The 27,929-nt window shown below is 36.7% G+C and overlaps 1 protein-coding gene across 6 annotated transcripts in view; it reads right to left on the bottom strand.

Moving 5' to 3' along the window:
• Window positions 1-27,929, bottom strand: part of LOC129777695 (protein Star) — an 86,597-nt gene that overhangs the window by 41,690 nt on the left and 16,978 nt on the right. For 5 of the 6 annotated variants that reach the window (XM_055784129.1, XM_055784131.1, XM_055784132.1 and 2 more), the window contains exon 1: window positions 25,230-26,038. The exons of the other annotated variant lie outside the window; for it this stretch is intronic. In XM_055784129.1, coding sequence (XP_055640104.1) covers window positions 25,230-25,246 — 17 coding nt within the window. In that variant the 5' untranslated portion in view covers window positions 25,247-26,038. Of the gene's footprint in view, window positions 1-25,229; window positions 26,039-27,929 lie in introns of those variants that run through there. 6 annotated transcript variants of the gene reach the window in all.

Genomic DNA, 27,929 nt, shown 5'->3' with positions numbered 1-27,929 from the left:
TATATCTTTTTTGAAAAACTGGGACCTTTTCACATAAAACGTCAATATTTTATTAACAGTTACTTGTTAATTTTTGCGATATTTATATTTCGTCTTTTTAACTTCTTGAACGACAATTTATTTTCAGCCAGCACTGCTCTGGTAAACGATTTAATGTTCTTAGTTTTAGGAGAAAGGATTGATATAGAAACATACGGTTTTGTTGCTCAAATAATTTCCCCCATTCTTTTAGCCATATATGGTAATATTTCTGCACGTTATATATTTAAGAAAAAAAATATAATAACTTTTAAAGATGCATATCACTAGTAGAATAACCGCTATTGCACTTCACGTTGTATCGTTCATTTACTTTACGCGATAATGGCTGCATAGATACAAATTACATTCTAACGTTAACTAGAAGCATGCACACAAGTATATCAAAGCAATAGACTCGATATGACTTACGGGTAAGAAGTAACAGAGATTGAAACATAAAAATTACGTTTGAATTGAAATGAAATTTGGCTACGTAAATACCGTACCTTTCGAAAATCACGGAAATTTAAATCATGTTAATGCAATAGTTGATAATGTATCACATTTCGTGAGATACGAATTGTGATGGGACTTTTTCTTGCGTCTCGATATCGCGCGCCCCAATTCCACGTATGCGCTTTCCCACTTTCTCTCGCTCGTAATATTACCGATGTTTGTTTTAAAAACATCATCGCTTTAATAGTGGTTTATGATACCATTTATTTTTATCGAATTTTCTCTCGCAGCACCTATAAACCCTTGGCATGCGATAAGGCTACATCCACACCGCCCGCAACGCGCTAGTAGCCCAGGATTACACCTCATCCTCTTTCAGCTCTAAAGTCGTGTTCTCATTTCTTCATCTTTTTGTGTCCTTCTGGTGTGTTGTTTGGGCACAGGCAAAAAAAGCCTCCATGCCATGCTTTACGAATCTCGTACTACAATGTTTTTTTCTCTTTTTTTCTTCTTTCTCTTCTTGATCCCATCTTACACGTGATTTTTATTTTACGACCGTTTTCTTTCCTCCACCTTCTCCGTTGGCTTGCATTCGATGCACCATATGGTGCCCGATATTTTTTCCACAACACTGTATAACACAGAAGGGCAGAGCGTTCGATGCTGCGCCATACGCGCGATGATCATTAGTTGTGCCGAGATATAAGTGAATTTCAAGAGCTGCACAAAAATAAGCGTTTCAAAAAGGACAGATTGTGCTGCTGCTGCTGCTGTTGTGCTCTCCAAACGTACAGCCAGCGTAGATGCCCGTTCGAAGATAACTTCTGATGCTGGGGCTCTGCCTGAAAGCCTGACAGGTGTTACCCCATGCTCTGTGTGCCAGCATGATACGCAGGCAGGCAGACTTCATCTCGTGTATGTGTGTTTTCAGGCCGGAGTTAGTCAGTTGGCTAGCATGTACAGTACGTATACGCGAGTGTTACGCTCTGACCGTACCAGAAGGTCACGTTTGCATTTTTAGTCCACAGATGACGGCTTACGAGTGCGGAGGAAAGTCCATTTATTTTGAAGATGACGAACTTGATTATTATATGATTGATTGAGTCCAGTATTGAGGTCGTGAATCGGCCTTAGCTGTTCCGTAGTTGAAGGTTGCGAAGCAAGAGAAAGGGATTTGGAAAGATAAATTGTTTTTTTTTTTGCGAATAGATGTTGTTTTTCTGCTTATTTCGTGCGTGACTTACTTACTTTTATTTATCTTACTTGCACTTTTTCCGCTTGTTCAGAATTTATACAAACATTCTCAACAACTATGAAAAATACAACCGATTATTGCTACTTTGGATGAACTCTCAGCTCTCGCAGTTTTTTTTTTGTCTAAAATTCCGTTTTCTTTTAACACTCAGTTCAATTGCAGTCCATAGTTATCTTTACCAAATATTGCAAGAAGTTCTAATGTTAGCAAAACAAATTGAACCCAATGTATCCCCAAAAACTTGAGATGAAGCTTTAAAATCTTTCTAAAATAATTTCCGATGTGATAAATGAGCGAATGAAAGAAAATAATGCTTTAATTGATTTCCCTCTATTTTTTGTGGAGTGTATTTTTATGAACAAAATATATGAACAGACACTGTGAGAAGAGAAAATATTGCAATTTAAGCTGCGCCCGATGGTGTCAATAAGTTACACGGACCAGAGCGGGTAACATCAGACAACGTCAAGAAGAAGCATAATATTTGCGATGTATGATCGATCAGAAGAGATGTGTACTATGCTCGGGAGGGAAGGAATGAATCATCAATCAATCATCTTCAGCCATCACACAAACCATCAGCTCTTTTCAGGGCCACCGACAAATTCTAAAATAGTTTCCGATGTGATAAACGAGCGAATGAAAGAAAATTATGCTTTAATCCTACGCCAGCAATGCGGTCGTGTTTTGGACACAACCATCTAAAAATTTTCTTCATTAATTGCTTCAAACAAGGAACTTCGCCATTTCAACCTAGAATCAGTTGCGTTTTTAGCACTAGGTCGAATTTCTATGCTAATTGTATTTTCAGTGACATAATAAATCTTTTGGCCTGAAAGCGAACAGAACCCGAAGTTACCCACTAAAAAGTCCCCAAGGGGTATTCTATTCTAGAATTTTGGAAACGGACGATTTTTTTCTTCATATTTTTAAAGTTTATATATTTAAGAATGTGCCTTTGGAATTTTTTTTTAATCCCCATTGTTTCACGAGTTATAGCTTATAGTTTAATCAGATACGGCCTTGACACAAAACATCAAACGCGGTTTTCTCTAAACTGGTTTTTTCAAGCTGACGTACACAACATCTAAGGTTCTACTGAACCGATTATTTAATTTGAAAAGATCTTTATACATCTCTCTATCGCATGAACCAATAACAAAACTATTATTTCGATTTTTTTCAATTTTAAGAAAATGAATCCCGAAACTCAATTAAAAAGAAATTTATGCAAACTTGTCCGAGGTTCAAACCATAGCGGCATCTTTAATGTTTAGAAATCTATTTGCTTCAACGTCCCCCACTAAGAGTTTATAACTTTTTCAATACAGATTTTTTTTTCGTTCATATTTTTGGTGATCTTAAGAGATTATTAAACAAACCATAGAATAAAAAACAGTAAAAATATTGTATTTCACAGCTCGAAAAAACGTCTTAAATTTTTTTCGCTAGAATACCTCCTTAAAATAATGGATAAAAATATTTATGTATATGATCGGATCTGTATATAATTGAGTTCGACCTGTATAATGACTAATCAACAGTTCTATTCTGAACTTCAGTCACATTTGAGAAGAAAAATGAAATAAGAAAACTAGAAGGAAGACAAAAAAATGAAAAAGCAAAAAACAGAAAAAAAGAAGTAAAACAAAAAGAAAAAAATCAAAAGAGAAAAAATAAGAACAAACGAAAAATAAAAAATTATAGAAAGTCAAATGAAGAAGAAGAAAATAGCATATCTTTCGAAAGATTCCATCCAGTTATGCTATATAAGCGATCTTTTCTATTTAATCACAAAAGGTGATGAACGTTTTACTCAGAAAAAGCCCGACGACATTAACATAATTTAACAAACCTTTTTTATTCAAAAAATTAGAGAGCAAATGAAAAAAAGCCAATTGGAGTCAAATGTCAAATTAACATTCGGGCTAAGACATGTTCTTTTGATTGCTCGCTTTTTAGAGCGACGCTGAAACACTGAATATCCAAGTAATGCTGCAGTATCTCCTAAAAATCTCGCTTATGAAAACATAATTTCTCAAAAAAAAAAAATACGCAAGATGATGTACCTTTCTCAGAACTAGGGATTGTTAACCGGTTTTACCGGTAATACAGGGTCTTTTTTCATTACCGAATTACCGATAATTTTACAATCAATTTGGTAATTTACATTTTTACACCATCAATAATATTTGCCTTTATGCCGCTTTGAAACACTACTCGAGAATCGAAATAAGATCGAAAAATGACTACTGGCAGTGCAGCGCCGATTCTACGACCTCCGAGTTCAGTTCAAGAATCGCTGCTCGATCTGAAAACGAAACTCAGGATAAGCTTCAGCGATGAAGAACTGACAGCGATAAAGGAATTGGTTGATGCCCTCGGTTCCTGGTCGCTGTTGAACTGCTATGCCGGAAGAACTGCATTCTTTATGAAGCTGACGTCGGATTGCAATTTATTCTAAAACAGCTATCGGAGTAACCATCAGAGTTAGCTGAAGCCGTAGGCATTTCAAAAGGACGAGAGGAATACATTTTGCACGACATTTTGGACATGAAAAAGCAATCCGCACGATGGGTGCCGCGTTTGCTGATCATCGACCAAAAAAAGTGACGTGTTGATGATTCAACAGCCGGTTTTAGGTTGTTGAAGCGTAATCGAGTTGAATTTTTTCGACTTTTTGTAACAATGGATGAACCGTGGGTCCATTACCTCACTCCTGAGTTTAATAGGCAGTCTGCAGAGTGGCATATTTCCAAGACTTAGACGTTTCGTACTACAGAAAGGGAATCAAAATGTTGGAAACTCACTATGCCAAGTGTATTGTCCTTGAAGGAAACTGTGTTGAGGAATAATGGAAATGGAAATTTTGCTAATGAGATCCGATATAGATTAGAAGACGAAAAATTAACATTATTTGTGTCCTTAAGTATTACTTTAACCAACAAACAAACTAAGCAAAAACTTACAAAATGTGCTTGTAAACTAAACATTATTAATAGAAGTTTCTTCAAGAAAATGGTTTTTTTAAGTATTTTTTACCGGTAATTTACCGGTTTTACCGGTAATTTACCGGTTTTACCGGTAATGAAATTTTCATTACCGAATAACCGGTTATTGAAATTTTGGCATGGTTATGCAATCCCTACTCAGAACGACAACAGAAAATCCGAACCGAATCGTTTGTGTGGTGGTGGCGACAGTAACCGATACGGAACAAATTTTCATGATTAGTTTTCTACGGGAGATTCTTCTGTAGAAACCGCTGGAAATACCTTCTTCGGATTCGGCATGAAATGCACTGTATGACGCCACTTCTAACCTGGAAGCAATGCTCGGAAAAAGGCCATAATAAGCCCAGAAACGTTCCTAAATTCACACCGTCTCTCTCCAGTCAAAAAAAAAATATAAAAAACAATTCTCTTTAGAATGCATCGAAATTTTACTCTTCTTTACATTCTTGTTCTCGCGAGAACAAAACACAAGCTTGCCGTATTCCGTGATTTGTGTACTTATTGCCAACACACGTCGTGCACTCAGTATGTGTTGCTTCTTCTTCGTTTGCGGCCACAGCCGGCTCAGCTTCTAACTACGCATAAAATCACACACATTCAATCATATATAAACTCTCTCCACCTAACAGCATGGACACCGATGCAGTTAATCTTTTCATCGTACCTCCACAGGTAGTTTGTGATCTCAACAGCTTGCTTTCCAAGCAGTTTTTGGGCTATTTAAACAAGCTTTTGATAGTCAATAAGTAACATCACTCCACAACCAATTTGTGATCTCAATAGTTTGTTTCCAAAAGAGTATTTGGGTCATTGAATCAAGCTTTCGATAGTCAATAAGTGACATCACTCCTACACCTTTCATCTTTCGATGGAAGTGATTACCATGCCGCTTCGTTCAGCCGGCGAGGAGGTATGAGAGAGGGATCCCGAAAAACACGAATTTTTGACGACTTATTATATTATTTCAAGCGTTCGAATTTCCTGCGACGTAACCAAAAATATTGTTCATTAAGGCGCCGGTAGTTGTGCGCGGAAGTGCCCTCTAAATGTCGACGAAACATTTATCTTGGAAACTATACGGCCGATTTGGATGAAATTCAGTTGTAATACGTAAAAATGTATTCACTAACGCGTACCGTAGCGATTTTACAAAATTGAAAAAAAGACAGAATGGTGACTATAAAAGACGAATTTCATACCAACTCGTCTTAGGAGTAAATCATATAGTGAAATTCGGTGTCAAGCTCAGATTGCAGTGAAAAGTTGTGGGTTGTGAGCCCCGTGTCGATCCCTAGGTCCCTGACGTTGAGCTTTTCGTTAGAAAAACTCAGATCACTGGGACTGACAGTTACAAAATAAGGAAATATTTCTAAAATGGTTTGTGTTCGGATATTCTACGATATGTAACTATTTTCTAGTCGAACTTCTGCCTATTTTATTTAACACTTAGAAAAATTATTCCGCTGGGGCCATGAGTGCAGTACACGCGAAATATTCCAAAATTTCAAACGTGTGCGCTAGAATACACATTTTACGTTACAATTAATGTGTTTTTCGTTTTCTACTGGACTCAATACATAATAGGACTTGTATTATTCTACCAATTACAATTTATCACTGCCCGAAATGCTCCAAAAAGTTTTTATGTCTGGATTGTTTTAATAGAATACATTTGACGAGTTTTTCTCTCCAGTTTTTTACGAACTTCTTGGCCATGGCCGTCAAAGTGTTAAATACAATGAATATCTTTGGAAGCGGAAATGACCAACACTGATGTTGTGCAAATGCTCTTGATGCCGGCTGAATGGAAATGGTATCGAGAAAAATTCGGGGCTCAATATGTTAAGCAACTTTACATTCATGAAATATTAAAATATAGACTTTTGAAAAAAGCCAAACAAAAATTTCTTAATTTTTTACAAAAATTTCAAACTCAAAACTAGAAGACCCCCAAAATGTTGGTCAAAGAATAAAACATGTTTGGATTACAATATTTTTTTTTCAAAAATTTACACTAAAAAAATATTTTAGAAATTGAAATTCATTTTTCTCAGAGAAAATTCTTCTAACAACAACTTTTTCATGTTTTCTTTGGAAAAATTACAATTCATCAAAATTTTTTTTAATGTCATGATATCGATATAATGTATTCGACAAAGGTTTAGATAATAACAAAATGTTTTTTTTTTCGTCAATTTCCTATCTTTTATAATTTCTGGAATATATATCATTTTTGTATGAAGAGTTATGAAAAACTAATGTTTCAATCGTAACACTGTTGTGTGAATTCTCGCGGTTGACATTATTTTGACATGTTCCTGAATAGGAAAAAATTGCAGAACATGGCAATCGCCATAATTTACACACAAAAATATTACGAGTAAAACAATAGTAGAATTAAAAAAAAACATGGAAAAATTAATTGTTAGAAGAACTCTTTCCTAGTGGCAGTGCCCTTCTTCCGATTTATAGACGATTTGTTGGTTATTATATGGGCTGTACGTATGTTCTTTTCAGAGTTAAAATAAAGTTTTTGAAGAAACGAATTAATTTTTTTGTCATGGAAGTTTAAACAACTTCCTACATTTAGTTTTTTGACCAAAATTAAGAAGGTCTTATAGTTTTTGAGTTAAAATTTTTGTACAAAAATGAAAAATACTTAACATTTAAAAAATATTAATATTAACCAATATTAATGAGAACATGATTTTTAATGAGTGAAACTCACTTGTTATCATATTTTTTTCATAAATCTTTTTTTGTACAGGTTCAGTTACGTAAGTTTCAAGGAGCCAAATTCTAAATCCAAATTTTAGTTCTGAAGCACATTTACAATTTCGCTTATTCTACGGTTAATAGGACGAGGAACCGATTACTCGAGAACGACTCGAGGCTAGTAGGGCTTGTTACTAGATATAGATGTACCCCCATCTTGAAGTAATATGAAAATTAAATTTTTCTCAATTTTTTTTTACTCCTTTTGTTTATTTTTAGGCTCATTAGCATTTTAGCTGTAACAGAGCCGAATTTTAATCGTGTACATGTCACATGTTTATCATACTAGCACATTACACAGTTGCCATTTTTCGGCGTAAGAGTATTCCTTCTGATCTTCCATTATCCATTTAGACAGTTTATAGAATCATTGTTGAGTTATTAATAGAGTAGCAGCCCGACGTGTCTTGCAGGAGCATTGAATGGCAGAATCGATCTTATTCCGACCGTGGATCGATCTCCATCGCTGATGATTGTTGCGTGGACGTAGTTATTCTATGACAACACAAAGATGGTCAATGAGGGCCCTGAGTTTTGAACTCACGATCGATCGCTTACTAAGCGAACGCGCAACCAATGTGGCTACGGAGACCCCCCTATTTTCTCATATTTGTAAATGTATCGTATTGATTGCCTTTTTTCATTGAAGCAGATTTCGAAACCGACGATTCATTTTTACGCTGTATCTACAATGTTTACGGTTATAGTGATGCTAGCGGATAAATAAACACAATCGATATTAATTCTCAGAACACGATTCCCCAGCACCCGCCAGCCCCCGTTCTACCCGTCAAAACCACACACTCTAGCACCTCCACGAACCACGTTCCCGATAAAACGTAACACAGCCCGCCAATCAAGGAGCAAGCACTTGTAATGCCTCTGGTGAAACGGAAGAGCTCACGGTAGTAATTAGTACTTGCGAGTGTGGTGTGTTTGCCTATGTCTTGACTTGGCGCTCATACCGACGCTGCTGGTTTTCCTCGGTTCGCTGGAATTGATCTCATTACCCACTGTCGTTGCCGTCGCCGCAGCTTCCGCCGCCACTCGAATGGTGACGCGACGGGGGAAGGAGAAAATGAATTCTTGTCGGTTAGCAGCAATGGTGGCGCTGTATAGATCACTCTACGCGCTTCACTCGTTTACAATGTTTCTTCCGGAGCATCGGGAGGAGCCAGAAAAGAAAAAAAACTCCAAACCTGATTTTTGTGTCCCGCCAGGAGACAACAGTTATAATGAGTGTTTTCATCACCGTCATCGTTGTTGGTCCTGTATATATTGAATCCTTGATTGCACAATTAATGTAAGTATTTTGGGCGTTGTGTCTTGTATAATTACCCTGGAAGATGAAATAGCTGAATCATGTCGGACTTTAAAGTGAACAATGATCGATGGGCAACCTTTCCCATAATTTTCTAGTGTATTGGGAACTAAAATAATGGCACAGGAATTTAAATATGGTCCTAAATCGTTTAAAAATATTCCATCTGAAGAACGGTTAAAATCAAAATGCAAATACCAAAAAAGCATCGAGAAGATAGACGATTGGAGATGTATAAGACCGCTTATATAGTTTTTCTAAAAAAAAAAGAAAGTCCAAGACAATAGTTCGTGCAGTAGGTGAAATGTGTATTGTTAACCCTATTTTTCATAAAGACGCATTTGAGAGTAGGGGACTTGAAAATAGTAAGTGAAAACTTCTTTTGTTTTGATTATTAAGTTCTAAAAGTCTTCCGAAGGCAGTTTGTATGTAGAATTTGAAATATAAAAGCTAGAGCAAAAAAACCTTTTTTTTCATGGTGACCCTAACGTAAATTGGAAAACATGCGCTATATCAGTTATTTCAAGAGATAAAAAAATACCTTGTTGTACAAAGATGTCTCAAATAACTGGGACTACAACATTGTCGAACTATATTTACCTCTATCTATAAAGATAAGAAAGTTAGATTTTTTATTTCATCGACAATTTTGGTCACCTTATTTTTGATAACATAACAATGAGCGCTCTATCGTATGCAACAATTTTGTCGAAGACAATTGTTGTCTAGAGAATGACTGTCGAGCTCTAAATGCTAATTTCCACTTAAATGCATCTCCTGGACCATTGTGCATTGGACGCCAATTCTCGATGAACAATGCGGGCCACGTTGTTGTGGCGCTCGGTGTAGGCTGCGGTGGCCAAAACGAGACAGCCTCCCATAATGTGTTCTATATTTTCACCTGATTGATGGCACATCCGACAAATGTCATCATCGTCTTGCTGCCATACGTACCGCCTGCAGTCTCTTGTCGGCATTATCCTGTCCTGGATGGCTATCATGTCGGCTTCTACTACTGAAGAGAGTTCACCACGCGTTAGCCCCAGATTTGAAGCGGCCTTGTCGACATGTGGCTGGTCCAGTTGATGGGGGTGGGCATCATTCACTGCCTTCTGCTTCCAAGATGCAATCTTCTCCTCCACTGTAGTTGAGCTGATACTCCGCTTGCGCTAAGTACAGAGCGCTGTATCCTCTGTCAGCGGCGCAGACAGCCCGGTAAAATGCTTCTTGGTTGGCGCGTTTTGCGAAGTATTCGCGCAGTTGTCGTACCTGGGCAACTCACAGTACAGATATGTCGACGATTCCAAGTCCCCCTTCTTTGCGTGGTAGTGACTGAAGGTCAGCAGGAGAACCGCGAATGTGTTGATCGCGCGTACTTTGACTCAGTTCACTCGCGAATCTCGATGAGCTGTCGAAATCTAAGATATTTATAGGATTCGCCACGAACCATGCCTTTTATCAACTCGCCGTCATAGACCTCGTAGCCTCCGGGTTCGGTAAGTTGTCCTTTCAGCAGATGGATACTTATCGAGGCCGAACTCCATGCAGATGTCCCTACTTATTTCTTCCACAACCCGCATAGCTAGACGCTGACGTGAATAAGTGTAGACCTTGAGATCGTCCACGTAAAAGGTATGGGTCACTTCTTCGTTGGCGCCGTCGCCATACCTTATCCTAATGCCATGACCGTTTCTATTGAGCGTCCTACTGAGGGGCTTCAGTTCAAGACAAAACCAAAGCGAACTGAAAAAATCGCTATGTGTGTGTGTTATGTGTGATATATTTTTTTATATTTCCAAAGGCTCTGACTGGGTAAGGGAGTAAAAAGTCCCCCCAAACCAAATCAACAGCTGAATGGAAAATATTGTATATGGTACTAAATAAAACATTTTGGCAATAGTACCATATATTTGAGTCCTTATGATCTATGGTGAAAAATGCAACTTTTTTTTCATTCTTTTTGAGACAAAAATAAGAAAAAAAAACTGAAAGTACCTCTTACTAAGGTGTATCGATAAATAAATTCAAAAATTTTTTTCGTCAAAAAAATCTAATAAAAAAAATTTTGAATACGCGGTTCAAAAAAAAATTATATATTTTCTGACAGATGTAAGTAGATGCGTAGTAAGATGCACTTTTTTTTCAAATTTTTATCTCGAAGCTTTTGAGGATGACGTGAAATTAACGAAAAAGTACGTTTTTCACTATAGATCCTATGTCAAACCACATAGGGGTTCAAAAAAAACCGCAAAAATTTCTTATTTGATATCCTATACAATATTTGTCATACAGCTGGTGATTTAGTGGTTTTAGCCAGGCCCTTTAATTTTTCTCTATATTTTGATATTATCTTGAACTTTGCCGAATGAATTATATCGCTATATGTATTCTTTTTTATAAAACATAATGTGGTGGTTAGAAAAACTTTTCCCCTGTAGAAGTGTAAGTATGCAAAGTTGCCTAAATGGTCAATGTTCAGCATCCACTAAGTTTCACGGCAAACTGAGATAGTGCTGCAACTCCTAAAACGATTTGGCATGGAATGAATTCCGTTTTTGCCTGGATGAGATTTAATTTAACACGTTGAGCTTTTCTTGCTGCGCTTTCCACTCATTCCGCATCAACAGCGTTTGCACAAGTCGGTCCCAGCTTCCAAAGATACATATTGTATACACCCATACCTTGCTATACGGCATTTCGCTATAACGGCCCTCTTCAATTAAGGCACGATTTCGGTTTACGGCCCAAAATGTTTCGCTGTAACGGCATGAAATCATGGGTTTATATGGCTCGAAATCGAAGTTTTACAAAAAAAAAATTAATGCCTAATAGCTTCAAATTGCACAAAAAAATTTTTTTGTCGAAAATTGACTCTGAGAAAAACGTGTTCTTGGGTGATTATTCGGTTTTCAAAAAACTCAAACTTTGGCGGCTGTGCGACCCTAGTAAATGAAAAGCATTGTTTAAGAAAGTCCCGTTTGAAAATTCGAAGGTAATTTCCACACATCCATTGACACTCTAATGCATTCATCCTTTGACCGTTGATACATATTTAATGTAACATGAAGTTGTTTATGTTATTATTTTATGTACATTTGTATATACATAATTATGTACATTATGTACAAATACATACATTACATGTATGTATTTTTGATTTAAATGAAAAAAATGCATTTTGAATGATAAATCATGTTACATATTTTACAAATTTGGAACCGATCCGATTGAATTTGAATGAATTTTTATTATAATAATTGATTCCTTATATGGCTTTTCGCTTTGCGGCTAAGTTTCGTGGACCGTATCTAGGCCGTAAAGCGAGGCATGGGTGTAATGAGAAAAAAGTCAGAAATTCGACTATAAAGTAGTCAAATTTTGTAAAACCCCCGAAAACAACCCGTTTTTATTTTCTTACTTGGTCTCTCCCAATCAGTCAGCGCTTTCCTATCAAAAAGCTCAACGTCGGCCCCTAGGGACCGACGCGAGGCTGAACGTGTTAACCTCATGAACTGGTTTTGTCAAGTCTTTAGAGGCGAATGAACTGGAAAATTTAAAACCAATTATAGAGGTTTTAAATTTTCCAGTTCATTTCCAGGTCACATCATCATCATTTTCAAATCGAGAGAGGCTATTGTCAATTATGAATGTTTAATATGCGAGGATTCGTTGTGGTGGCTAAAAACATGGTAGCGGAACCGCCGTTTGGTTGGCCAAACTCGATTCGAAAATATAGTCAGATCATGGCTAAACACGGATACTAATGCCATCACTAAAATCTTCGCATACGCGCCGATAAACGAGCAAGCTTCGTTGGATTATCTCTTGTTAATAGCAATATGCAATAAATTATCGGAAACGATTATCGTGAGCGAACGGCTAGAACCGTAATCGCTATCAATCAACCAGCGGAAATAACCTGACATTGAAACCCCTTGGAAAGGAATGTAAATCCGTTAAACCAGCAACAATTCAAACGCACCATCATACATGAGAAAAACACACGCACGTCCGCAATCCATGACTAATTTGTGCGAACGTTATCACTCGTTAGGCTCATCCTCATTGCAAGAGCCGAGAGACTCGGTCATTTCCCGGAAACCTGGCAGCGATCCTATTGGGTGAGCTAGATATGACATCCCCTCGTCATCATCATTATGATCAGTGCTGCGGTGTGGCGGCGGACAGGTACATTCCCTGGATTGGTCTCATTTTCACGCACCGGAAGAGAACAATTAGCGAACTAACAGCCTATATAACCGTTTGTTCGCGCAACCGCTCGTGGCTGATTGTGGATTATTAACGCGCTTTTGCACTATTGCAATTGTCCTGTTACTGTGTGCGAACGATCGTATCTATCTTTTCCGGTTGTTGTAGCAGATGCTGCATTTGAATCAGTTCATATTTACTGCCCCGCATGGAATATCAGTTATGAAGATGTTTTCAATTGGGGCTGCTAAATTTTCGCAGGAAGTAAAACCAATAGAGCGCAGAAACAATATGGATTAATTTCCCGAATGACAATACGTCATAAATCTCTTCAGTTCTGGTCCACTGTATCTTTAAATTTTTCTCGAAGCGCTTCAAACCTGCCTCCACGGGGTCAGCCTCGATCGGATTGATTGTTTTTCCTCCGTCCCTTCATGGATTGTTATTTTATTTTTCTCATTTCTGCGTGTACTGATGCTTTAATGAGCCGTCATAGGCAGAGCGTAGCGAACTGCTACTGTTTGGTGTGCTGTGCTGCTCGACAACAGATCATGCGTATTATGCGTACATCCGCTCCTAAATCCGCGCCGTGGCACGAGGAGGAAACCCAGAGGGAAGCAAGGGGAATCGAAATGAAACCCAGCAGCTTGATGTTTGCCTCTGATCTCAGCTGGTGTGCTCTCGCTCTACTCACATTCATCTCAAGTACCATCGGTTTCCTCTGGTAATTATTTTTTGTTTCTTAGTTTTCCGTTTTCGACCATAAGAAACAGATCATCTCCCGCAATTTAATTTTACAGACGTGTTAAATAGATTGAAGTTCAATCGATGTTTCCTGAAAACATTTCACAACATTTTTTGTTCTCGCTTAGTGCGTTGATTTTCGGCAGAATAAACATTCGTTGGGAAATTGTTTGGATTAGTGCGCGAGATTTGCCACGAGCGGAAGGAAGAAAAATAACGCGATTGTTCGACCCTCTTCCAATCTTCCGCGCTGGGTTTGTGAAACTGAGAAAGGAAAGCCGGTGATTACCAAAACAGTGCCGCAATAAGGGACCTATTGTGGTGTAACTAATTCGACTGAAAAATACATCGAATCTCAGCATTCAACTCGATTCTGAGCCCAACCCTTTGGTTTTAATAAGAAAATGTTGTTGATGCTTCATATCATTGCTAGAAAACAAATCAATTACACTTTATGTCTCAGAAACGTGCGAAATCAATTTTCAAAGAAAGAGAAAAAAAGAAAAATTTAAAATAAACAATTTTAAAAAAATCGCATGAAAATGAAACAAAAAATGTTTCTAACATTTTTTTTTAAATTATATTCAATATTATTATTTTTGACTAACAGCTTCGAAAAAAACCCGAAATGTTTTTCTCTATATTTCCGCAGTTTAGAAAGGACTTTTGGAAAATCCCATTATTTACCGAGTATAGGCATTTTGATGATGCGGTATGTGATACAGTACGCCTTTGACACAAAACTTCAAACGCGTTTTTCTCGAAACCCTGAACCGATTCATTTCTAATTTGATGTGAACAAATCTTTATATCACTACACAGTCATTCCAGGCCAAACCGACACATTTGTACTTAGATTTTCGGGAAAGTGATAATTTTGTTCCTTATCGCAAAATATTAAACCCGTGATTTTTCTAAAAATTAAAAAGAACGGACCAACAAAAAAAAACTTTAGATACACAAAAAAATATGAAAACGGATTCACGAAAAAAAATAAAAACAGACAAAAAAATACAAAACCTTGAAAAAATCCAAGCGCACCAAAAAAACTCCGAACAAACAAATGAAAAAACAGCCGTACGAAAAAATTTGAACCAACAAAAAACCGTACACATAAAGTCTGAATACAAAATCGCATATAAATTCAGACAGACGAAAAACTCCCAAGTTGCGAAAAATATCCGAACATATGGAAAAATATCGGACGAAAAAAAATTCGGCAAAACAATACGGATACCCAAAAAATATGAACACAAAAAACCTGGGTATCCGGACCAACAAAAAAATTCGGACAAACAAAAAAAATCCTAGCACATAAAAAATCCGAACCGACGAAAAAATCCAAGCAAATTAAAAAATCTAAGCGCACGAAAAATTCAACCACACAAAAAAACCAAATCATGAAAAACCGGACACGCAAAAAACCAAACACACGAAATCAAGAAAAATGAAAATGAACAAAAAAAAATGGAATGTGCATGAAAAAATTCTGAATCGCAAAACAATTCGAACCAACAGAAAATTCTGAACACATTCAAAAATCCGAAGAACGAAAAACACCGCCATTTGTAGAAAATTTTTCAAAATTTTGTTGTCAAATAAAAATTTGAAAAATTGCAGGAATTGTCAACGGCAAGAGTGTCACAACCTACGAAAAAATATTTCGAACATATGGAAAAATATCGGACTCACGAAAAAAATTTGGGCAAAAAAAAACGGATACCCAAAAATTATTAACACAAAAAACCCGGATACAACAAAACTCGGACCAACGATAAAAAAACGGACAAACAAAAAAATTCTAAAAAATCCGGGCGCACGAAAAATTCAACCACACTAAAAAATGAACACATGAAAAACCGGACAAACCACAAAAAACGAACACATGAAAAAAGAAAATGAAAAAAAATAAATCTGCATGAAATAATTCTGAATCACAAAATAAACCGAACCAACAGTATCTGGTCTCCAGATCGAACTTAGAAAACTCCCTTCGGGCCCGAGGAAAACAACCAAATGTGCCGTTGAGGATGTATGGGCTCGGTTAGACCTTGATTACATGTCCCAAATATATGTTTTCCTTAAAGCTATCGATCTTCGTGTGTGATTATCCCGATATCCTTATACCCTCTGTTGAAAACTTAGATAAACTTATTTTCTCTATCCTCCGAGAGCGAGCGAGGCGAACTTGTCGAAATCACTGACTGAACTTGCTTCTTCCAATAAATGATGTACACAGATGTAGAGATGTATGATAAGAGAGAGTTTTATTTATCCACTTCGGGCTTTTATATAATGCGATACCAATAGACAGAGGAAACAGTAGAATTCAAAATAATTCATAATATTCAAGCTTGTGTAATTTCAGTACATTGGATTGAAGGTTTTCCATACTTATAGCATGCACGGAAAAGTATTTCTGAATACATTATCGTCTGAAAAATGCAATATCAAACACCCTCCTTTTCTTTCTTTGCGAGTAATTGATCCCCATGCCATAAACAGTAGAATAAGTTGAAATGTAAATACTCTATAAATATACGAATAGATTTAAGAATTGAGTTTGATCATCAACATTGTTAATATCCTTATATCCCATCCTTTTCCTGAAAAAAATGTCGCCCTTCTAAACTCGAGTCAACCGCGAGTAATCGGTGTTCTACCTTACTAACTATAGAATTAGGAAATTGTTTATACAGGTCGGACTAGATTATATACAATTTTGGACTCGATTATATACAGTTTGGAAAAAAATATTTTTTATGTTTCAAATATGGCTTATTTCATGAAAAAATGTAACTTTTCAACGTTAGGATGAAGTTTAGGTGGCTATTACATCTACAGTGGGGTAAAAATCGTGATTTTAGAAGATTTTGCTTGAATTTTCACCAAGAATTGTTTAAGTCGATATTGCAGCCAAATTAAGAAAGATAGAAATTGGGCGTCAAAGAACAAATTGTAGAGCGGTTGGGGAACTTCAATTTAATTGATAGTAATAATCTAGTTTAAGATGAATTTTTAGGACAAAATTAAAAATAACACATTAAAAATTATTAACTATTAAGTTTTTCACTTCCAAAATGTTATAAAAATCCACTAATTTAATTGTTTCACTACTATATCCTGTACTAAATTTCCTCATCTTTCAAATGAAAGCATCAGAATCGTTTTCCGTAGTTTACTTTTTGATGTAGAGCCAGTTTGAGGCAACAGAGTCCGGAACAAAAAAAAAGTTCTACAACTCTGTCATTGTCAATTAGAACAAATGCGTAATAGGATTTTTTTCATCAAATATGATCGTCTATCACCTCCTGAGAGAATCTGGATAAATTAATTGTTTTCATGTGAGAAAGGTGTTTTCTGACTTTAAGGGGATGTATCAAAAATCAAATTCCTCTTTTATTTTCAAAAAACAAAAAAACTCATGCAAAAAAAACAAATATAAAAAAAATATTTTTGACTCGATTATACACAGGATTCGATTATATATAGCGAAAAGAATTCAAAAACTGTATATAATCGAGTCCGCGCTGTATACAGTTATAAAATATAGTTAAGAATTCGGCTCCTTAAAACTTATGTAACTGAGCCTGTAAAAATAACCGAATTAATAAAAAAAACCGAAAAATCTGAACACATTTCAAAATCCGAAAAACGAAAACACTGCCATTTGTATATGTGTTTAAAATTTTCAAAATTTGTGGTCAAATAAAAATTAAAATTTTGTTGGAGTTATGAATGGCAGGAGTTTCACAATCCTGTGTCCAGAAAGCAAATAGGAGCGGCGAGATAAACACTCGAGGCAAAGAAATGCCCATGGAAACTCCACGAGAATTTGCTGCCGAAATCAAGAATTTCATGCTTTGTTTGACCGCCAGATTACTCAGGGAGAATGCAAAATAAACAATTCCGATTTCAATTCTTTTTTTTTTAAGATTCATAGTTTTAGGGGTAAAGAATAAGATTTATCTGACGTATAACTTTCACTCCTTTCATCGATAAGAGCACTGTTTTTCTATTTGAATTTTATTTAGATTTAAAGAATCCGTTACCATTACATTCTCTGTCATTCACAAATTATACTCAATAAGTTTTCACAATCAACATCGAGAATAAAGCAACACCCAGATTTTATTCGCTATTTCAAATCCAAGGGTGAGCTATATGAAATGATATGAAGCGTCGGGTTGCATGCTGTCTGGTGGAGAGTGCTTGTGTATTTTTGCATCAGACGCACAAAATTTTTGTTTTCATGCGTTGCTAAAAATAGATTGAAGTTGTTATGATAGTTTTAATGTTTTGTTCATTAGAAATGTGAAGTAATACTGGTGGGAGAACAAATATTTAATCTCTTGTAATCGAGTATGTAGTGGTTCTCAGATTTTCGTGAAAAGTGGTAATTTTATTCTTTATCGCAAAATATTAGACCCGTATTATTTTATTTTATCATCAGGGTGACTACTTCCATTTTAGAGTGATTCGAAAAATCTGTTTTTTTTCACTTTTCCAAAAATAACTTTTTTCAGATGATCGACATATCAAATTGAAGCCAATTAGCTTATCTTTTATGGAAAAATATTACAGTTGCAGAAAATTTTAATTTTGTTTTCGTTATCATTGATTATATTTGTTTTTCATGGTTTCCATGATCTCGGGGCGCCTTTTTTATATTTTTTCTTGAAATCTGAGGATTTTTTACATAACATTTCTAAATATCAGAGAGGGATTTTTTTAGTTCTTGCGTGGTGTGATGTGATTTGATGATTTTTCAAAGCTTTTTTTCCACTACAAAAATTCATAATTTTTTATCTACTGGACCGATTTAGATAATCGACATATCAAATCAAAGCCAGTCAGCCTTTTTGCAGCTAGCCAGTCAGTCAAAGCTGCTAGTCTTTTTCAAAAAAAAAATATTACGCTTGCGAAAAAAACTGTATTTTGTTTTCATGCTTATTCATTGTATTTGTTTTTTTATAGTTTACATTTTTTTTATAGTTTACATTTTTACAATTCACTATTTTTGAAAAAAAAATCATTTTTCAAAAAAAAGGAGAGAAAGTTGATTTTTCGGACCACCTTAAAATGGAAATGGGCACCCTAATGAAAAAATAAAAAATACGGAACTAATATTTTCGAATAAGGAATTAAATTACCACTTTTCACAGAAATCAGAGAACCACTATATGGGTTTGGTATGGAATGGCTGAATAGCGCCTCGCCATGATCTCGGGGCGCCTTTTTTATATTTTTTCTTGAAATCTGAGGATTTTTTACATAACATTCCTAAATATCAGAGAGGGATTTTTTTTTAGTTCTTGCGTGATGTGATGTGATTTGATGATTTTTCAAAGTTTTTTTTCCACTACAAAAATTCATAATTTTTTATCTATTGGACCGATTTAGATAATCGACATATCAAATCAAAGCCAGTCAGCCTTTTTTGCAGCTAGCCAGTCAGTCAAAGCTGCTAGTCTTTTTCGAAAAAAAATATTAAGCTTGCGAAAAAACTGTATTTTGTTTCCATGTTTATTCATTGTATTTGTTTTTTTATAGTTTACATTTTTTTTATAGTTTACATTTTTACAATTTACAATTTTTGAAAAAAAAAATCATTTTTGAAAAAAAAGGAGAGAAAGTTGATTTTTCGGACCACCTTAAAATGGAAATGGGCACCCTAATGAAAAAATAAAAAATACGGGTCTAATATTTTCGAATGAGGAAATAAATTACCACTTTTCACAGAAATTAGAGAACCACTATATGGGTTTGGTATCGAATGGCTGAATAGCTAAACATGCTAATGTGAAAGATTAAACGTTTCGCCACATTTTTTTGTGTTTAAAATGATTAATGTTGTGCCTACGAGCGGACATTACTCATTTTTGGCTATAAAGTTTAAATAACCCACTTCAGATTAGTATAGAATATTATCGGAAGCTCATGGCGAGCTTGTTGAAAGTAGTTCAAAATGTTTAAAAGTAATAATTTTGATGTGAGGAACGAGAAACACAAAAAAACACCGAAAGTGTTAGAAGGCGCTGAATTTAAAACTTTATTGGACGAAGATGATGGCCAAACTCAACAACAATTCGATGAATAATTAAATGTTGACCAATCAACTGTTTCTTTACGTTTAAAAGCCAAAAGCCATCCTGAAGGTTGATGGATGTTTCCCGGATGATTTGACTGACATGCAACAAGAAAACTGGAACAGCGTTTGCGAAATGGTGCTTGCCAGGTACAAAAGCAAGACATTTCTGTATCGGATAGAGACCGGGGACGAAAAATGAATGAACAGCGCGGACTCGATTTAATACAGTTTTCGATTTCTTCTCACTGTATATAATCGAATCCTGTATGGTACAAATTCGGTACCCCGTGGGTAGTTTGGTACCCACCCGGATCTCCGGCGGTAATGAGCGTACTCTGGTGGTGAATTAAAAAAAGTGTTCTAGTAATGTAGTAACAAACGTCAGATGCCAAAAACCCAAAATATCTGTATTTTTTTTAAATCAACAACAAAACAGTTTTTGAAATCTCGAAAAAATTTTATGTGCGTCTTTTGAAAAATCATTAAAAATCGAGTAGTGACACGATTTTAAATATTGTAGCTGATTTGGATCAAGAAATTGATGTTCTTCAACGAATTCGAGTAAGTGTATCGAGATTTTTATCACAAAGTTCATAGATTTCATTCCAAAGTGGAAATTCGGTATGCGGGTGATTTGGCACCCCAATGTAAACATAGTGTTGATGATACACTATGCTAAGTATTGCATGTCCATTACTACGCTTGCGACTTTTGTAAAGGCTTTTGATTCGTTTTACCTTTTTAATTAGAAATAAATCGAGATGAAATTTGTTCACCTTTTCTTGAAAAAATGGGTTTTTTGTTTTGTAAAATTGCATGCTTTTTCGTCAAAGTTGAGTTAATTTACGTGGGATAGTGTACTTCACTTCTATTTTGTATGAATATGTCAAAAAATACATTTTCAGTGATTTCAAGAAAATTCTTTTAATTTGAAAAAAAAAATGGGGTACCAAATTTATACCCGGGCATCTCGGGTACTCGAATTTGAGTTGTTTCATTTCTATGCTCAAAGCTCCGAGCCAAATCAAGGTTTTTGAAATCGGTTTGCGGGGAAATGTCCGCAATAGATCCCTTCATAAGCTGACGTAACATAAAGAAATTCCGAGCATTGGCCAAGAGCTAAGTCCAAAAAAACAAAATGGAGTACCGAATTTGTACCAGTTCCCCTATACGTATAATCGAGTCAAAAAAAAGGTTTTTTATTTATTTTTCATAAACATATTTTCTGTTCTACCTTTCTCATATAAAAAATCCTAATTATGATAGAGGTTATAGAGGATCATATTTGATGATAAAAATTATTCTACGCATATGTTCGAATTCCAACAATGACAGAGCTATTGAACTTTTTCTCTGTTTCTGTTTTCCCTGTTTGCCTTGAACTAGCTCTAATTAAAAAATTACGCAATTCTGTTGCTTCCATTGAAAGATAAGAAAATTTTATACAGGATACAGTTGTGAAACTTCCAAATTAGTGGAGTTAAGTAACATTTTAGAAGTAAAAAACTTCAAAAGTTTGTGGTTTTTAAGGTATTACCCTAAATTTAACCCAAAAAATACATAATAAACATGAATATTTGCATCAACCAAATTGATGCTCTCTAATCGCTCTACAATTTGTTCTTTGACACTCAACTTCTATCTTTTTTAATTTCGCTGCAATATAATTTTAAACAACTCCTGGTGAATCTTCAACTAAAATCTACCAAAATCACGATTTTTACTTTACTGTACTCGTATTTTTTTCCCCCTGTTGAGTGTGAACCACTGCATCCATTATTTTGAACTATTGTGGTATACCCCTTTTTTATACTACACTTCAAGCTTATCTACTACTTATTGATGAAGGAGTAGACTGAAAGCTATAGTGAGATAGGTGCCAATCGGGAATAATCTGTTTGATAAATTTTATAATTCTTATCGGCGACGCAGACCAAATTTCCTTGGGCTCCAGAACAGCTTTATCAAGGTGTTGAAGTCTGCGTCTAGTTAGAGCTCCGCAGTTACAGAGCAAATGTTCCGAGGTTTCGCTTTCGGCATTACAAAAGCGACAAATATCATCTTGTGCTAAACCTATGTTTTTAAGATGGTATTTACTCGGGCAGTGTCCTGTTACAAGACCAGTGAATGTGCTGAAATCTTTCTTACTAAGGCTTAGCAGCTGTTGAGTAATTTTAATACTCGGCGTAATATTTTTTTTCGCCTGTTTAAGTTATGCAGTCATCCAATTGGCTGTCACTCGTAATAGCCAATTAACTTTCACTTTAACGTTGACCCATTTCGTTTTCTCTTGAAATAAGTCATATTTCAAATATAAAAAAAAATCAAACTGTTCGAGTCTAAAATTGTATATAATCGAATCATATATAATCGAGTCTGTATAAAATCGAGTCCGACCTTTATTTCAAGAATTTCAAGTGCACGATCACCACGATCAACATTGAGCCAGATCGCTTCAGAAAGAGGACAATAAGTACTTTCGTATGAACGTCACCGGAGAAGAAATACAATAGATAGCAATTATGCCGTATGCCGTCCGACGAGGACCAAACTAAAGGATCGTCTCCTAGTTTTCAAACTAACCGGGCAATCTTTAGAAAACAGGTTTGCTTGTGAGAGGCCGTCGCTTAGGACGGCGGTCGGCGGCCGACTCGGATTGCGTCATCTCGGCGGCTTGAGACCATCTCGATTTCTTATCCTCGTTAGATGGGTACTTCGTCCCAATTACATCAACCTCAGAATAAATGTTATTATGAACAAAATTAATATATAATGAACTATTGTGGTATACCCCTTTTTTATACTACACTTCAAGCTTATCTACTACTTATTGATGAAGGAGTAGACTGAAAGCTATAGTGAGATAGGTGCCAATCGGGAATAATCTGTTTGATAAATTTTATAATTCTTATCGGCGACGCAGACCAAATTTCCTTGGGCTCCAGAACAGCTTTATCAAGGTGTTGAAGTCTGCGTCTAGTTAGAGCTCCGCAGTTACAGAGCAAATGTTCCGAGGTTTCGCTTTCGGCATTACAAAAGCGACAAATATCATCTTGTGCTAAACCTATGTTTTTAAGATGGTATTTACTCGGGCAGTGTCCTGTTACAAGACCAGTGAATGTGCTGAAATCTTTCTTACTAAGGCTTAGCAGCTGTTGAGTAATTTTAATACTCGGCGTAATATTTTTTTTCGCCTGTTTAAGTTATGCAGTCATCCAATTGGCTGTCACTCGTAATAGCCAATTAACTTTCACTTTAACGTTGACCCATTTCGTTTTCTCTTGAAATAAGTCATATTTCAAATATAAAAAAAAATCAAACTGTTCGAGTCTAAAATTGTATATAATCGAATCATATATAATCGAGTCTGTATAAAATCGAGTCCGACCTTTATTTCAAGAATTTCAAGTGCACGATCACCACGATCAACATTGAGCCAGATCGCTTCAGAAAGAGGACAATAAGTACTTTCGTATGAACGTCACCGGAGAAGAAATACAATAGATAGCAATTATGCCGTATGCCGTCCGACGAGGACCAAACTAAAGGATCGTCTCCTAGTTTTCAAACTAACCGGGCAATCTTTAGAAAACAGGTTTGCTTGTGAGAGGCCGTCGCTTAGGACGGCGGTCGGCGGCCGACTCGGATTGCGTCATCTCGGCGGCTTGAGACCATCTCGATTTCTTATCCTCGTTAGATGGGTACTTCGTCCCAATTACATCAACCTCAGAATAAATGTTATTATGAACAAAATTAATATATAATGAAAGTTGCGATACGGAGTTCCGAAAACGAATTTTCGTAGCACTGAAAAATAATAAAACATTGCAAACAACAAGTCATAACCCATACAAAGGATAACTTAGTGCCCGTACGTGCAATAAATCTGTTCTCTATTGTATTTCGGCTCCGATGGCCTTAGTGCGTAAGTACCGGACAGTATTGTGTTCCTGGGATCAGTGAGGTGTAATCTGATACGACATTTTGAAAATCGGTGAAATTATTGATAATGAAAGTTACCGAAAACTATTGGCCGACGATAAAAAACAACAACCAAAATATTGAAGAGGGCAGAACAAAGCTATTCTCCTCGATGACAATGCCGATGTAAGACCGATCAGGAAAGCTATTCAATTGGGATCAAGTACCACATGTAGCTCACTTCCTAGACTTGTTCGTTCCGACTATTATTTAGTTTCATTGATGGAACAAGTACTCGCTGAGTAGCACTTTAATTCTTGTGAACATGAGCGGCGTAAATGGCTCAATGACTGTATTTGCTTGAAAAAAAAAAACAAAAGTTTTTAACGAAATATTCATAAATTGCCTGAAAGAGGAGAAAAATGAGCAGGTTCCAATGGTTATTACCAAGAATAAAACATTTCAAATCATCCAAGAACAATAAGAGATGAACCAGCCTACGGCTGAAAGTCTTCATAATAAAGAATAAAAAAAAATCCAAGAACAATAAACGTGTGTTTTAATGAGAAACTGCTGGTTTCATGTGCATACACCTGGTAGATGAAATCAATATCAAAACCAGTTAAATTTCCCCTTGCTATAAATAGTAGAATAAGTTGAAATGTAAATACACTATAGATATACGAATAGATTTATAAATTGAGTGTTCATCAACATTGTTACAATTTCCTTATATCCCATCCTTCTCCTAAAAATATGTCACCCTCCTAAACTCGAGTACACCGCGAGTAATCGGTTTTCCACCTTACTAACCATAGATGTAAGAAAATTGTTTATATACATAGTTTTAAAATTATATTTAAGAATTCGGCTCCTTTAAACTTAAGTAACTGAGCCTGTAAAAATAAACGAATTAAAAAAAAAACCAGTTAAACATCGTTGACATCCAGAAATTCAATAGAGCTGATCCGTTCAAAAGAAAGGAATCTCCGAACGTCTTTCGATCACATAGTACTATGAAACAGATTAAAAAACACATTTCATCAGGGTAACTTAGGGGATAGTAAGCATCAGAGCAACTCGAATAGGAAATTTCCCACGAAAAACGAAATGTTAAAAGCATACTCTAACGTTTCCTCTCCTATAATTCATTCCAGGATGCTGTCAACGCAGATGGTCGATTCGGAAAACTTTCCTTTACACGAGTTCGTTTTTCGTATGATTTATAATATCCTTTCCAATCTTGTTCTAATTTGAAGGAACTCGAGCAAAAAGTATGTCATTTAGGAGTATTTCACATAGCATCCGTCTTGAATTCATGGAGTAATAAGATTCGTTGTCATGAATTTGTGGTCGATAAAAAAAATCATACATGTTTGTATTCAAGCAAAGCACAAGAAACTAGTTTGAACAGTGACTCACAAGCTGAAGATCGTCATCCTGAACGCTGCTGCTTAATCACTGCTCCTCCTGGTAAAAACAAACCGCCGACACGTTTCTATTCGGAACCACCGCCTCCTCACAGCTGCAACTATTGTAGGCACTCACAGTGTATTATGGCGTATTGGGAAATAAACAAATCAACCACGACGAATGGTTTCACTCTCACTATTCATAAACACGGACAGCCAATCATGTTGCAGCCGCCACCTCTAATAATATAGTAGTACCCAAGCTCAGAGGGTATCACCTCGAGCCGTACCAACAATCCACACAGCACTGCGCGTAGGTATTCAACTTCTCAATGAATCAATCCAATCGATGTGTGTTGTTACAACCTTCGTTTGCCACTAACAGTTATGCAATGATACATGGGGACACTACGCTATCGATAAACAAATTTCCGCTAGATTTATGCACACACTATATTTCAACTTTTTTTTGCCATACACTCTGGTCTGGTCAAATCCGAACAAGCAAATTATCTCACTTTTTGTTGACCCAAAAAAAAAGCCCGCGACACTGCACTACTGTTTTGTTGCTCTGCAACGAAACTACACTTTATACGCAAGACCTCAACTCTAAATCACTTCCAGTCATGCAAAACCGCTGCGCGCCATCGTTCTCGCTAGTAGCAGGAAGAGGGAACGCGTTTCTGAAACAACACCGCACACGTTCCACACAGAGACACAACACCACCACCACAGATCGAAGACGTCTCGCCGTCCCAGGGATGCCGTACGATTCCCAAACGTCTTAACTCGACGAAAGCATGAGTGCTACTAAAAGTGTGCGCCGCAGCGCCGGAGAAGAATGAGAGAACGGCGCGAGCGACAAACGGAACAGAACAACATCAACATGAGACGACGACGACGTCAACGTTTCGTTCGGTTTTGGGTTGACTGGGAAATTGACCCAAGGCGAAGGGAGGACGTGGCACAACACAGGTGGTAGTGAACAAGTTTGTTGTAAAATCATCGTCGTGAGCTGTAAAACCACGTAGAACAAAACAGTACCTACTGCCGTATGCCGGTCAGAATGCAATGCAGAATGGACACGAATGATAATAATGAACCTGGGCAGGAAAGTGGACGGAATACCGGAGGAACTCGCGATAAACGAGTTGCTCGAGAAGACGCGGTAACCGGTAGAGACGCCTCAAAGGATGACAGGTGTAGATTACGTAACGAGTTTAAAATGGAAAAATAATGTACCTTCTAATGTGTTCTATTAGTGGAAGAACACGAAACTAGTATTGAATAGCTACGGAAGAACGGCTCGACGAATCAGTTCACGGCACTTATACCTATGGAAGAAAATGTACTATACCAACCCTTTTTTGTCGTAGGACTTCATCTTCGATTTGAATACTGGGTGGCAATTTTACGAAAATGAAAATCAGACATGTAACGAAAATTGGAGAAATATCAAACTGATATTGCGCATATCCTTTAACACGTTCTACGCCCAACGCGACGTTTTTGAGTTTCTTGCAGAGCCCAACTTGCGATTAAATTATTAAATGACGATCAAACTTAGTTTATAGATAACTTTTATATGATCTAGCAATGATTGTTTTCAATTGAAGACGAATTGATGACAATAACACATGCCAAAGTCATAGTAACGGGTGTTAAATAAAAAATGAGAATTTTTTCAACACCTTTCAGTAACTCAAATAAAGAGCGTAAAATGTTCTTTCTCCAAGAAAATTGCTCTTTGGGCTCCCTAGAAACAGTAGGCGTGTTTGATTTTGCTAGTTTGAATTTAGTCAAAGCAAAGATGGCGTCGGAACAGCACGTGCTCCGCGCACGCATTGTACGGTTCTACGAAACGCATTTCCAGCAAGAAAAAAAGTTCACGGTGGCACATTTTAAGGAAGAAAATGTACCTGTCAGTACGGTATATCGTATCCTGGGTTCCCTGAACGTAGAGCGGAAGGTCGGAAGTGGTCGTCCGGTGACGATAATGACGAAGCAGAGGAAGACATCGTTAAAGAAGCTGTTTGACAACAAGGACGCAACCAGCCTGCGTGACGTCGGTCGGAAATATGCCTGCTCCCACGTATTGATCCATCGGACCCTCAAGATGGAAGGAATCGTCTGCAGGAAGAAGACGAGGTCGCCGGAGTACACGGAGGAGCAGATTGAGACGGTTAAACCACAATGTCGGTGGATGACCAAAAAATACCGCGGGACGTCTTTCGTTCTAGACGACGAAAGCTATTTTCCGCTGTCCAAAACGCATATTCCAGGCACACATATTCCAAGCACAAGTTTGAAAAAAAGGTTATGTTGTACATCGCCATTTCCGACCGGGGCATTTCAAAGCCTTGGTTTAAGCCGAGCGGTCTGGCAATCAACCAACAAATCTATCGAGAAGAGTGCCTCGATAAAATCCTGCTGCCGTTCCTGAACGAGCATCACGCGGATGGGAAGTACGTCTTTTGGCCGGACAAGGCCCCATTACGCCAAGAAGACGCTGGCGTATCTTGAGAAGAAAAAGATACCGTTCGTGCCGAAAGATAGTAACCCAACAAACTTACCCCAGTGCCGTCCAATAGAGGATTTCTTTGGCTCACTCAGTGCCCTAATGTATAAAAACAATTGGAGGTCCAAGGACACGAAGCAACTGACTACAAGAATCCGGAATTGTATCCGGAAAATGGACGTAAGTGCCGTA

The sequence above is a fragment of the Toxorhynchites rutilus genome, chromosome 3, assembly GCF_029784135.1.
Source record: "Toxorhynchites rutilus septentrionalis strain SRP chromosome 3, ASM2978413v1, whole genome shotgun sequence".
NCBI lineage: Eukaryota > Metazoa > Arthropoda > Insecta > Diptera > Culicidae > Toxorhynchites > Toxorhynchites rutilus.
Note: the sequence above shows the minus strand (reverse complement) of the source record. Positions and strands in the feature narration are given on the sequence as shown.